This window comes from Nicotiana tomentosiformis, chromosome 11 (genome assembly GCF_000390325.3).
Source record: "Nicotiana tomentosiformis chromosome 11, ASM39032v3, whole genome shotgun sequence".
NCBI lineage: Eukaryota > Viridiplantae > Streptophyta > Magnoliopsida > Solanales > Solanaceae > Nicotiana > Nicotiana tomentosiformis.
In genome coordinates, this window is record NC_090822.1 from 29076776 (window position 1) to 29091174 (window position 14399).

Sequence of the window (14399 nt, forward strand, 5' to 3'; positions counted from 1 at the left end):
ACCAAGTTAGGATGCAAAATTGTGTTCCCAGGATCTGTGTGTGTTGATAACTTTGTTTGATGAGGGCTATTGTTGGTGTTGGATTGTGATTCTCTTGTTGGTTATCTTCAAGTCATTCCCACATAGCACTAAGTATTGGCAACTCAAACTGGCATAGTAATACTGGTTCTGCTGAAGACTAATCAATTCTTGATTGTCTTCTGTGCAGTAGCAGTGCTGGTTGAGCATTCTGTTGTAGCCAGGCATGTTACAGTCACCATTACTTAGGTATCTACACACTTCAAACATTGTGTATGTAAGCCTAGTAGAGTGAGAGAAGACAGCTATAACCAAACAAATATGACATCCTTTGATATATCTATGAGACTAGTCTTTGCCTCAATTTTTTGATCTTGTTATCCTCTGGGAAGCAGCAAATAATTTAAATAATTTCCACATAGCAAAAGGCAGTGGCAACTTCAACTAGCATCCAGACATTGAAGTCCAATCAGTTTTGTGATTGTTCTCTATGTAAAAGCAGTTCAGGTTGAGACTTTATTCTTTGCCTCAGTTTTCTGATCCTGTTATTCATACCTGCAACATGAAACAACCAAGTTAGGGTGTAAAATTGTGCTCCTAGGATTTGTGTGTGCTGATAACTTTGATGATGATGAGGGATGTTGTTGGTGCTGGATTGTGACTCTCTTGTTGGTTATCTTCAAGCCATTCCCACATAGCACTAAGTATTAGCAACTCCAACTACATAGTAATACTGGTTCTACTGAAGGCTAATCAGTTCTTGATTGTCTCATGTTCAGAAGCAGTGCTGGTTGAGCATTATGTTGTAGCTAGGCATATTATAGTCACCACTACTCAGGTATCTACACCCTTCAAGCATTGTGTATGTAAGCCCAGTAGAGTGAGATAAAACAGTTATAACCAAGCAAATATGGCATCCTTTGGTATCTGTATGAGACTAGTCTTTGTCTCAGTTTTCTGATCTTGTTATCCTGCAAAATGTAGCAAATAGATTTATGAAATGTGCCTGTGCTCCCAGATTATTGCATCTACACACTTCAGTTGGCATGTATTTGACCTGCAGATTCAACATTTGTTATAACCTAATGCCAACATATTGTTGAGAGCAAAATGGTCACAACAGAAACCTGTTTAAAACCCTGGAGAAGTGCAAAAACAATTTGACCATGCTATTGCCTCAGTTAGCTTACACTACTCATGCATCTACACTCTTCAATTGGTGTATAGCCCAGTAGAGTGAGAGATAAAAACAATAATCAAACCAATATGACTTTGTAGAGGCAGTGCAGGTCTTTGGTATCTGCAGCCAAGCATTTACAGGAGGTTGCAACAGATCCCCTATAGTCTGGTGTTGTGCAACGCTAGCTATAATTATAACCAACCAAGTATGTACACCATACAAGTGAGAACAACTGCATAATTAGGAATTCTAGTTGGTGGAGTTTTACTAGCCTACTTTTCTTTGAGATCTTGCCTGTATTGTTGAGACACCATAATTTCTAAGAAACAAGGCAAGGTTTTATATGTTGATCTCATTAATCAGGTCCTCTTCTCTTCACAATCCTAATCCGAAGGTTAGGAATTTATGAGTTGTCCATGTTGATCAGTTTTTTTTCTGCACTTGGCAATTCATTAAATGACTGAAATATGTATGTACCTACAAAAGGGAAAGCTAGGTTAGCAAAAAAGTCAACAACAATGTTCCTTTCCCTTAGTACATGTTGAAAGACAACATTGTAGTTGTTCTTTATATGCTTGATCTTCCTTACTTCAGCACCTATACACCAGGAAGTTGCCCATTCACGATCAATTATCTTCCTCATTACTAAGGAATCATTCTAGATAATCAGTGGATGTAGCTGCCTTTCCACACAGTATGCCAATCCCTCCACAATTGCCTTTGCTTCTTCCACTAAGTTAGTTGTCTCTCCTATCTTATATTCTTTCTCAAACACCAAATCTCTAGCATGATCTCAAACACAAAACCCATATCAGCTTGGACTAGGATTGCCTCTTGATGCACCATCAGTATTGTATTTGAACCACTCTTAGTCCCCACATATGGCTTGTAGCCTTCAAAGAAGCTGATCATATCTGACCATAGAGGAGGAATTATGGATAGCCATGGGTACCTAATCCTTTCTAGATAATGTAAAGTCTTATTCACTTCATGAATCACCCTATTGTAAGAAATTGCACCACCATACTTCATCGTATTTCTCCTCTTTCAAAGTTCCCATGTGATTACAGCTGGAGCTGCCTGATATAGTGGCATTAGTTTAGGATAACACTTTGCATTCCACCATGTTCTTATTACTTGATGCACCTGTACCAGATTGATCACTAAATCTGCTGCTTGAAGGAAGTTTCTCCATACTCTAGTTGTAGTTTCACTAGTTAGGAACAAGTGTTGAAAAGTCTCTTCTTGCGGTTGTGAACAACACCAACACTTAGACACTACCAAATACCCACTTCTTCTCCATAAATTGTCAGTAGGAATCTTCCCCTTCCACAATATCCATAAGAAGAATGAGATTTTAAAAGGTAGATCTTTAGTCCATATCTTATTGTAGTCAGGATTCACATGATCTCTATGCCTCAAAATATTCCAAGCGCTACTAACAGAGAAATTTCCTGAGGGTGAAGGCATCCATCTAGGAACATCCCAGGAATTCTCAGTAGTGCCAAATATGACTTCTTGCTTGATATGTTGAGCAATGTCCGTAGGAAAAGATTGCACTAGAAGTTGCTCATCCCATGTATCATCCACTCTCAATTCAGCTACTTCCTGCATATCTTCATTGATTGTATAGTCATTTGGAACAATATGGTACAGAGCTCCCAGACCAATCCAATTCTCATGCCAAACATTAGTAGAACCCCTATTCATTTCTCATAGTATTTCGTGCTCCACCTATTCCCTAGCCTCTAGCATTTTCCTCCATACTTGAGATCCTTGTCTAAATTTGACAGTTGTCGGGATTTCCTTTTTACAGTACTTGTTCCGCATAAAGTTATACCATAAGGACTTGGATGTCCTAAACTTCCACCACAATTTGGCAAATAAATCTTTTGATACATCATGCAGTGATCTAAAACCTACACACCCTTCTTCCTTTGGTAGTCATAGATTTTGTCATTTTGTCCAATGTCTACTCCTACCTTCTTCCTTGGTACTCCAGAAGAATCTCACAAAGGCTTTATGAAGGTGTGCAATTACATTTTTAGGAGGGTCAATGACAGAAAGGATGTGCGTTGGCATGCTCTGTAGAACACTAGAGATTAATATAGATTTTCCCCCATAGGATAGTAGCTTCCCTTTCCAAGAGTGCAGTTTTGCCTTTACATTTTTTGATCAGGTCATTGTAATAATCCTCCCTTCTTCTTATGTAGAATATTGGGCAGCCAAGATAGGTGAATGGAAATTCACCCTTTGAAAATCTAGTGATAGTACCTATCGAGCTGGACACTATTGAGGACACACTATAATGCATATAAAATAAACTCTTTGTCTTATTGATTATTTGGCCTGAAGTGTGCTCATACTTGGACAAAACTTCTATAATTTTCATTAAAAAGTATGGATCAGTAGAGAAAAAGATTATAGTATCGTCTGCATAGGCCAAATGATTTAATGGATCAGTCCATTTAGGCATCCTAAAGCCCTTGAATCTCGTGTCTTCAAATAGTTTATTTAACGATCTAGACAGAACCTCTGAAGAGAGAATGAACAGGGCTGGAGAGAGAGGATCTCCTTGCTTGACCCCTCTTATTGAGTGAAAGAATCCTAATGCTTGACCATTAATCAGAACAGAATACTAGTTGTTGGAAATTAAATTCCATATCATGTTGATGAAGCATTCCGCAAATCCCATTTTCCTAAAAACATGCATTAGATACTTCCATGAGACCCTATCATAAGCCTTTGCCATGTCAAGTTTGATAACTACATTAGCAGATTTTTCCCTTAATCTTATGTCAGTAACAATCTCCTCTGTTAACATAATGTTTTCAAATATACTTCTCCCTTTGACAAATCCAGACTGATTGGAAGAGATCAAAGAAGGCAGTATTTTTTCCAGCCTATCATGAACAACTCTGGAGATAACTTTATTTACAAAATTGCTTAAGCTAATAGGCCTTAGGTCATTAAATGTTTGAACCTATTTTTGGTAGCAAGATAAGGTTTGTGTGGGTTATAGACTTAGGTAAGGAACTTCCTCCATAAAATAATTTCAGCATCTCATGTATGTCTTCCCCTATTATATCCCAACATTCTTGAAAGAAAATTCCTGTAAAACCATCTGGCCCACTTGCACTTTCACCGCTCACTGCAAAAATCGCTGCCTTTACCTTATCTATTGTAGGAATTCTACAAAGTTCTATATTTTGATCACAAGATACCATTGAGGGTACATTGTTGAGGAGCTCAGACCTTGTATGATCAACTTCTTGTCTGAACTGGTTTTGGAAATATTCGACTGATGCGCCAGCCATCCGTTCTTGCGACTCAATCCAGTTACCATCATGGTTTTGGATTCTCTTCAGTTGGAGTTTCTACCTTTTACCATTGACATGGTTATGAAACAATCTAGTGTTTCTATCTCCTTCTGTAAACCAGGACATACCTTCTTTTTGTTTCCAATATTGTTCCTCTATGATCAGATATCTCTTTAATTCAGATTTTGCCTTCTGAAGTACAATTCTATTCTCAACTATGGGTTCTTCTTCAAAAAGCATTTCCTTTATTCTGACCACATTTTCCCTTAAAGCTAGTCACTTGAATATGTCCCCGTAAGTGAGCCTACTCTATTTTAAAAGAGCAATCTTAACTCTTTTTAATTTCTATTTGAACATCCAGAAACGGTCACCTATGACGTCAACCTGCCAATTTTGTCGAACCACCTCCTTACAAGAGGTATGTTTTGTCCAGAAATTCAGAAATTTGAATGGTTTAGTAAATGTGGTAGTCGCATCACCATGGGTCATAAACAGAGGTGCATGATCCGAGCCTGTTCTAATAAGATGTTCGACCTCTGTAGTTGGGAATAGAGATTGGAATGGGGAATTGACTAAGATTTTGTCCAATCTTTTAAATATGCATTCTGCATTTGGTATCCTATTCCACCATGTGAAGGGACTTCCTTTGTACCCAGTGTCAAAGAGTTCACATGAATTTACACAAAAGGCAAAGTCTTCATATTCTGGAGGGTAGACTGGAAGCCCTCCAATTTTCTCTTCTTCACTCAAAAGCACATTAAAAACCCCTCCAACTAGCCATGGTAGTTTCATATTACTTACAAGGTAGTATAAACTGTCCCATAATTCTAGTCTGTCCAGTGCTGAGCACTTTGCATATACGAAAGTCATCATGATATATTTGTCAATATCTTGATGATAGACTCTGGTAGTAAGTTGTTGTTCCGTGTCAATTACCAATTTCCACTGCATGACTGAATCCAGAAAAAGCCATATCTTGCTATTGGCATACATCCATGCCAAGTTTTCTCATGTAGTTTTGAATAAATCTTTGATTTTGAAAAGGTTCCATAAGTGCTATAACAAAAAAAAAAATATATTCCCTTTGCATGTTGATAACTCTCTGAAAGGTTTGTTGTGTCTTAACAAACCTAATATTCCATATGAGTGTTTTAATCATCATCTAGTCGTGGAAGCTGCCCTTTTGGGTAGTATTCTTGTAGGTGCTAGCTGTTCCTTTAATTGGTTTTGCCCATTTCCTTTCTTCCCCTATTTAGTAGACAACCTAGGTGACAAATCTCTTTCTCTTGCAATAGCCTAGAAGTTCCCAGCAATAGATTCATTGTTACCTTCATCTTCTAGTTACTCTCTATCAACAAAGGCAGTATGAAATTCCATTGGTTGTTGGTTGTGTGTAATAATGTCATGCATTACATGATTTGGAGATTTCAATGGTACACTTACTTGGATCTGTATTGGAGATCTTGTACCTGATGCATAAGCTATAGACAGTGTATTAATTGTAGTTGACTCCTTTGGTACAATAATTGTACCATTCTGTTCATATACAACGATAGCATCTTTCCCAATCACATCTTAGGGTTATGGAGCATCATCACTGACTCTGTCATGTGGTGTGGTTCCCACTATTGGTCCTTGAACATTGGCTATTAATTTTTCAGTTGTGTTTTTGCTCAACGCATTGTTGGGTAACGTATTGTGAAACTGCTCTGGAATTGGCTTTTCCTTATGATCATCAACTCTGGATATTGTTTGTTTCCCTGATCCATAACTCTTAAGTTCAGTCCCTAGTTGTACATATCCTGTTGTATTGCCATTAGGCACAGGGGATTCTATACATGTCTGTGCGGGCATATCCTGGCATGAGCGATTGAGTGTAACATTAAGTATTTCCTTATGCATTCCAAAACTCCTTTGAACCCATTCAAAAGTATTTTCCTTTGTTACATTTTGTGCTACACTAGCAATTGTAACAGTATTGTTTGTGCCGATTCCCGAGTCTTTTGGATTGTCACTGGATTTGTCAGCAGTCGTGATATGTTGGATCTCTTGAATTATGTTTGTTTCCACTGTTTGATGCTTGTGTTGTTCGTTGTTTATCTGGTCCTTTCCATTGTTATCTCCATCAGTTGTAGCATCAATACCAGTATATCTGGCACTTGGTTCTACAATATTCTCCAGAGCACTTACTGTTACAATTTGTTAATTGATGTGTGAGCCTTGGTTCTGAGCTTTTGTGGTTATCTGTTTTGCATTCATTTGTCCATAAGACTATTTGTGTTTCTCTTGCTTGTTTTTTTTGTTGATACCCATGAAATTCTTCTTCTTCTGAGATTGCCATTGATCCTTGGAGTGGTTTGCATTTATTTGTTGATGTGTTATAGTTTTGATGTTGCCCAATTGTTCTTCATTTTGGTCTTGTACCACTACTCTTTAGTTGTAGTTTTGTTCTTTGTGTTACCCTAGTATGCTCTGCTCCTTTTGATGTTGTATTCTATTTGCTCTTTTAATATTGTTTGATATCTGTTTGGTTTTATTTTGTGGGGTTTCAGTAGCTACTTTTTTCTTGTCTTCTTCTTCTTCTCTTTCTCGAATAGGGCATGAGTAGTATTCATGTTCTAAGTGCTTGCAGTGTGAGCAATATGTTGGGAGATCCTCATATACCACTTCTAGCCACTGTCCATCCCCATTGACATCCTGATCTTCATCAAAACCTAGCCAAACATGATGAGGCCTGAGTTGAGTCAAGTCAACCTGCATTTTGACTTTAGCTACACTTCCTCTTGTTTTTTGCATAGAGGCTAGGTCGAGATGCAATACCTTCCCAATAGGAGACATCAGTTTAGATAGGACCTCCATGTAGTAAAACTACCATGGTAATTCAGGAATGACTATCCAAACAGGAACAATTGGGTTATCCTCATTCGGGTTGAAGTTGGGTGTCCAAGATTGTAATTCTATTCTTTGACCTTGTATGTACATGAAGGTTTTTGTCAAGATAGTTGTGTGATCGTACTCATTGTCTAGATCAATGTAAACTGTACGAGCATTGAAATAGGCTATTTTAACTCCTCCTCTTAGTTCTGTTTGTGCTATGAAACTTCTCCTGATCACCTACATTCGAGGCATTGTGTTAAGGAATTTCTCTACAATTGTATATTGGCATCTGGATGCAAGTGTGATCATGTAGTCCTTCCTAGTAAATATGACAGTCGGTTGGCCATGTTTGGTAGTTATATTTGGGGGTGTGAAGTCTATTGGGGTTATTTTTGCTGCTTGCCTTGCTCTTAATTTTGTAGCAAGTGAATGAGTTATGGTAGGAGGTGATGGGGAATGATAATTAGTTAGTTTAGGTGGCTGGGCAGTAGCTTCTGTTTGGTTTAGTTTGGTTGCTGATTTTGTTGAGTAAAACTGGATACTTTGTTGGACATTTGCAGGTGGTTGTACGGAGTGTATGTGTTTTGGTATATAAAAACTGGTTAATATGTTTGGATGTGTATTTGCAATAAATGTACTGATTGTTTGATTATGGTGTTTGGTATACTGTGTAATTTCTTTTGGTGTTGGCATCTAAGTGTTAGTGTGATGGTGCTTAGTCTTAGTATTATTTTTATTCTGGAAAATAAGTGGTTTGTCAAAGTTGGTGGAGATCTTAGGGAAATTTGCTGGCATTGATATTTGATTGAATTGGGGATTAGTTTGAGCATTGATATTCCTAGTTAAGTCAGTATTTGTTGTATTAGACACATGTGTTGCCGAGACATTACCTGAAGATGCCAAGTTTGTTGTTGTAGTGACTGGCTGCCCTTGAGTTGTAGGAGTGGTTCCGATTTCCTTTTCTTTATCAATAGAGATTATCTCGACCGATGAAGCATGGGGAATTCCATGGGAAGTAAGTGAATCACTCAACTTTTCCGTCAGTAGTCGAGTATCAATGATACCAACTGGAGTTTGAGCCTGGACCTTCTGGCGACCTTCAGCAGCATGTGGATAATTGTTTTTTTCTAGTTGAGTTTACACTGGGGCTAGGACATTTGAAGAACCAGGGACTCCATGGGTGTCATGTGGCGCTGTAGGTGACTTCCTTTTATCGCCCTCATTTGTTGTGTTTTATTTCAAATTCTCTTGACGACTAATTTCAACATGACTTTGTGAAGCAAAATCATTCATATGTTCATCAATATTAACATTAAGACTGGCCCTGGCATTTCGTCGAGCAAATGGCATGTGTGATTCTGTGTGTTCTGTATTCTACCATGTTGATTGAGGTTGTTCATTGTGATTGCTATTTGAAGAGTTGAGATCAATATCAAGATCAATTGGAGTATAGTGGCATTGGTTTTGAACATTTCGGGTATTTGTCACCCTATACACAATCAACATCTGAGTGTTGTCATTGTACATCTATGCAGTGTCGTTGGTTCGTGTGTTGATGTTGTCTGAAACTATGTGTATCGATTGTAATTGAGGTGTTGAGTAATCTCCATGGTTTTGAATCGGCTGATTTGGTTCAGAAATAGTATAGTACGTTGTAGCTGTCTCCAGTTATTTTTTTGGCATGTTTACAGATCCGCCATTGTTGATAGTTACAGCAGATGGGGAAGAAGTAGTAAGAGCGACCACATGGGTTTTGTGCACAGAGTTGTTATGCTACTGTTGGAGCTGGTCTGATGGTTTTTCACCACCGGACGATGGCACAGCGACCATTTTGTGCGAAGTATTACTGCTGCTGTTGGTCGCCTCTCTAGACAGAACTAGGATTTACTCGTTCAGAATTTTTTTCTTTTGGTCTTAAGTCTGAGAATGTGGGAACCAAAGCTTTTTTTGGCAGTAGTACCAGATTAGTGTGAGTTACTGATTTTGGTAATGGAACTCCACTGGAGAAGATCTGCAGCATGTTGAAGATGTCTTCACCTACTATATCCCAACACTCTTGATAGAAGATTCCAATGAAATCATCAGGTCCACCTGCACTATCTCCACTCAAAGAAAATTCTTCTCTATTTACCTCTTCTATAGTAGGCATTCTACATAGCTCCTTGTTTTGTTCCATAGATACCATAGAAGGAACATTACTCAGAAGATCAAAACTTGTTGGATCACCCTCATAACTAAACTAATTTTGAAAGAAATCTACTGCTTCCTTGGACAATAGTTCATGTGTTTCAATACACACTCCATCTCTACTCTGGATCCTTTTAAGTTTTAATTTCTACCCTTGCCATTGACATGGTTGTAAAAGAATCTAGTATTTCTATCCCCTTCTGCAAACCATGTCATGCCTACTTTCTGTTTTCAGTATTGCTCCTCAATGCTTAAGTATCTTTTCAATTCTGCCTGTGCCTTTTGGAGGACAATTCTGTTGTCAATTGTTGGTTCCTCCTCAAACAACATTTCCTTGATTTTAACTACATCTTCCCTAATGGCCAGCTGCTTAAATATATCTCCATATGTTAGCTTACTCTATTTAGAAAGTGTTGACTTCACTATTCTCAACTTTTGTTTAAACATCCAGAATGGATCTCCAATGAAGCCTGCTACCCAATTTTGGCAAACTACATCCTTGAAAGTCTCGTGCTTTATCTAGAAATTTAGGAATAAAAAAGGTTTCACAAGATGTGTTGTGTTAGCTCCATAAATCATCAGCAAAGGTGCATAATCTGAACCTGTTCTTATGAGATGTTCCATTTCAATGTTGGTGAAAAGACTTTGGAAAGGTAACTTGACTAATATCCTGTTCAACCGCTTGAAAATACACTCAGCATTTGGTCTTCCATTCCACCATTTAAAGGGGATTCCTTTGTAACCAAGATCAAATAATCCACTTGAATTTACACAAGATGCAAAGTCCTTATTTCTAGGGGGTAAACTGGAAGGACTCCTATCTTTTCTTCCTCACTCAATATAATATTAAAGTCTCCACCAACTACCCAAGGCATTTCCATGTCATTAGCAAGATTATACAAGTTGTCCCACAATTCTAGCCTCTCAAGTGAAGAACATTTGGCGTAGACAAAAGTCATAATAATGTGCTTATCGATGTCTTTATGATAGACCTTGATAGTCACCTGCTGCTCGGTATCAATCAGTAATTCCTACTCAACTACACTGTGTAAGAACAACCATATCTTGCCATTTATATTTGAATATGCATTGTCCATTCCTAGCCTTCTCCTGTATCTCTGAATGTGCTCGGTATTTTGGAATGGTTCCATTAGTGCAACTATGAAGAATGTATGCTCCATGTGCATATTAATAACCCTCTAAAAGGCATGTTGTATTTTGACCGACCTTATATTCTAGATTAATGTCTTAATCATCATTTGGTAGTGGAAGTTGCCTTTCTAGGCAGTATTCATTTAGGTTGTGGAATCTCTTTGTTTTAGCCTTGTTTCCTTCCCTTTTTTCCACTCTTGTGTCCAGCTATATGAGAAAAATCTGCTTCCCTTGCTACTGCCTTAATGTTTCATGCTGTAGATACAACCTCCCTTTCATCTTCAAATTGCTCCTGAGTACCTGTTAGTTTTTGAAGCTCCATAAGTTCAACATTGTGTATAACAAGATCATGTAACACTTGCATTGGAGAATGTACGGGGATGTTGAGCTGAATGTATAGTGGTTGCCTACTCCTAGAATTGCACGCCATGTATCTTGGCTCAATTGCACCTTCTTAAAGGGTTACCATAGCATGTTGAGCTGCATCTCCACTTGACTCCTTCATCACAATTGCATATTGATCTCCAGATTGCAAACATTCCAGATTATGTGTGACTGTATCATTAATAGCTGGAGTTAAGCTGGGATTTTCAACTTTCCTCACCTGATGATTCTCTTAAGTAGTATTAGATTCCAATCTTTGGTGAATCATATTTTGAACTATAATCATATCCTTGTGTTTTCCAACAAAGTCGTTATGCCAGACCAAAATGGGTTTGTATGTCTTGTTGTTGTTGGTCTGAAGTCATCTCATTATTCTCCACTACCACCAATGCATTCTACTTTCCATCACCTATTGTCTGTTGCATCCTCCTGAGTGACAATTCACAGATAGATTCCCATCTAGGCGTATCTGTAGGTAGTAATGAGTAGTTGTCCGTTCCAGTGAGGTCAAGTTCTTTCCACCCAGTTGTTAGATGTTCAGATTGAGCATTAACACTTTGCTCCTCCCTTTGATTACCTTCATCTGTTGAGTTTTCTTTACCATTGACACCATCTGGTGGTTCACCTTCCTCTGATTCTTCTTCAACTTGATCACTCCACAACTTCCATGCACTAAGTTTTAATCTTTCATCATCCCTGGACATACCATCTTTTGCACTAGCCTGGTTGGTTGTCACAAGATTATCAACAAAAGTTCTATTCACCCATTGTGTTGTTGATTCCCTTTGGATATGCTCAGCAGCCTCATTCCCATTCCCAATAGAATTTGTACTTGTTCCTTTCTTTGACGATTCAATCCCAGGAGACTTGGGAGTGAAAACAAATGCTGCTGGATTTAAACTCCCAGCTTTAGTTGGATTAGTTTTTAGGCTTTGTTGGACAGTGCTTTCCTATGCAATAGCCAAATGATTGTTTTCCTCTTTGTCACCATCCTCCACCTGTAATGCTGCAAACTTGTTTACTGTTTGAACTTGTTGAGATACAGTTCCATCAGCAGGAATTATTTCTTTCCCAGTTTTAAGTTTAACTTCTGTTTGTTTTTCAGTGTTCTTCACGCGATTGTCCCTTACTTCTTTCCATTGTTCCCCAACATTTCCGACTAATTTTCCACTCGTAAGAATCTGTAAAGGCTCCTTGTTCAATTCCGTATTATTATCATTAACATCTGTAGCCTGCTTTCCTTTTTTATGCACCATCAGTTCTGGATGTAAACTCCAACAATTAATTTCATCATATCTTTGTAATCTACATTCCTTGCAATAATTAGGTAACATGTCATATTGGATTTGAACCCATTCAGTTCTTGTCTTCCCAGTAACCTCATTCTCAATATCCATTCTCACTATCTTGGGAAGATCAGATAACAAATCAATAAGGTCCTTGACCCTTGCACAACTAGGTCATGTCTTATTGATAGTAGCCATATCAAGGTGTAGAGGTTTCCCTACAACTGAAGCTAGAGAAAATAAATACTCTTTTACAAAAAAGGTCGGTAACAAACCTAGAAAAGAAATTCATGCCATGGCCATTTGTGTTTCTTCTCCGGCCTTAAATTTGGCATCATAGATCAGTGGTCGCAATTGGTATTCATAGCCATCCTTTGCTTTGACGTAATATGCATTTTTTTTTGTAAAATTAATTAAATCTTCCCATAGAGTCAGTCGAATCAGAATATGCCTATCTCTGAGAAAACCAATATTACATTCTCCTTTGATACCACATTGAGCAGGAATAATCCGATAAATTTCTTGCAATTCTGGCCAACCGTAAGAAATTTTACCCACCACAGCATATTATAATCCTTCTATAATATTCATATAATCCACTTCTATTTTAGTAAATTTGACTAATGCCTGCCCGTTTAGAAACGTCAATCGTCTCATTAGAATAGGTTCGGCAGTTGCATGACCAGTTGCTTTAACGATCATAGACAAATTACTTATGCTAGGTTTCAGTATGTTCGCGTAATATAGGGGTGTTGTGGCTTGTGTATTAGGGTTAGGAATAGGTGGGGATGTTTGGGAGGGCAGGCCAGCCATTGAAGAGTGCTGGCCGCCGGACGGAGTGGCCGTGGATGGGGTTTTCCCTAGTGGTGCCCTAATTCGCAACTAGTTCAATCATGCGCAAATCATGATGAGGTCGTACGGCCCGGTCCAATATAAATATTTAAATTGTGCACTGCCGAGGGTCGAACGACACGAACCATAGATGCATCTATCTGCTACCGAGGCGTTCGACCCACTCCACAAAAAGAGAAAACACATTAAACAACCAATTCAAGATTCATTATAGGGCAAATATTCCAAGAATTTCAAATTCCCATTTAATGGTCAAGTAAATGAAGTTTAACCTTTTTAAAATTCCTTTATCAAGTTTCTAAATGTGTTAAACAATTAAATTAACAAGTAGGGTGCAAACACCGCAAGTACAATATGATATGGGTCATAGACTACCCGTACATAAGTATAATAGTAGCCACGCACGGACTCTCGTCACCTCGCGGTACGTAGCCCCCACAAATAGAGGCACATAATGATTTGATTCACCTATGGGGTTAATTCCCTCATACAAGGTTATAAAGGAGACTTACCTTACTCTGCAATTCCATAACCAGCTCCAAAGCCTCTCCAGTAACTCAATTCGATGCCCAACGCTTCAAAACTAATATCAATGACAAACAAGGCAGGAAGCATAAAAATGTCAAGGGGAGTGTTTAAACAAATATTCCAAATGAATCCCAATCATAACTTTCCAATCCAATAATAGTTCAATAAACCCGCAAGAACCTTATTATTCCGGTATTCCAACAAATCTCACAAATGATCTACAACACAAGTATAAAATCTAGTATCTCAAGAATATTGTTCGTAGCAATGTATTAATGATTATGAATATTGATGACCGAATTAGACATACCAATGTATTCTCAGAATTCAATAATATTTGATCAAGTTATAATAAGCTAAGTCTTAGTTTCTAACATTTAATACTATGTTCTTAGTATCTAGGAGTCAAGTAAGGCATGAAGCAAGAAAGTGACGTGATTCTACAAGATACAATTTATAACATAATTTACCCCCGAGCATGGTTTACCCTGGCACATTCATATATGCTCGTCACCTCATATATGTATCACCCCCGCATGTAGCAGACAATGTCAAATAGTAGGAAAACTTTCCTCAACAAAGTTAGGCAAGACACTTACCTCAATTCGGCTAACA

At 38.1% G+C, this 14399-nt stretch overlaps 1 protein-coding gene across 1 annotated transcript; it reads right to left on the bottom strand.

Moving 5' to 3' along the window:
• Positions 1-2245: 2245 nt before the first annotated feature.
• Positions 2246-2908, bottom strand: LOC138901191 (uncharacterized). The gene has a single exon (XM_070188934.1). It carries the CDS (start codon positions 2906-2908, stop codon positions 2246-2248), a length of 663 nt encoding a protein of 220 aa, XP_070045035.1.
• Between the last annotated feature and the right edge of the window lie 11491 nt (positions 2909-14399).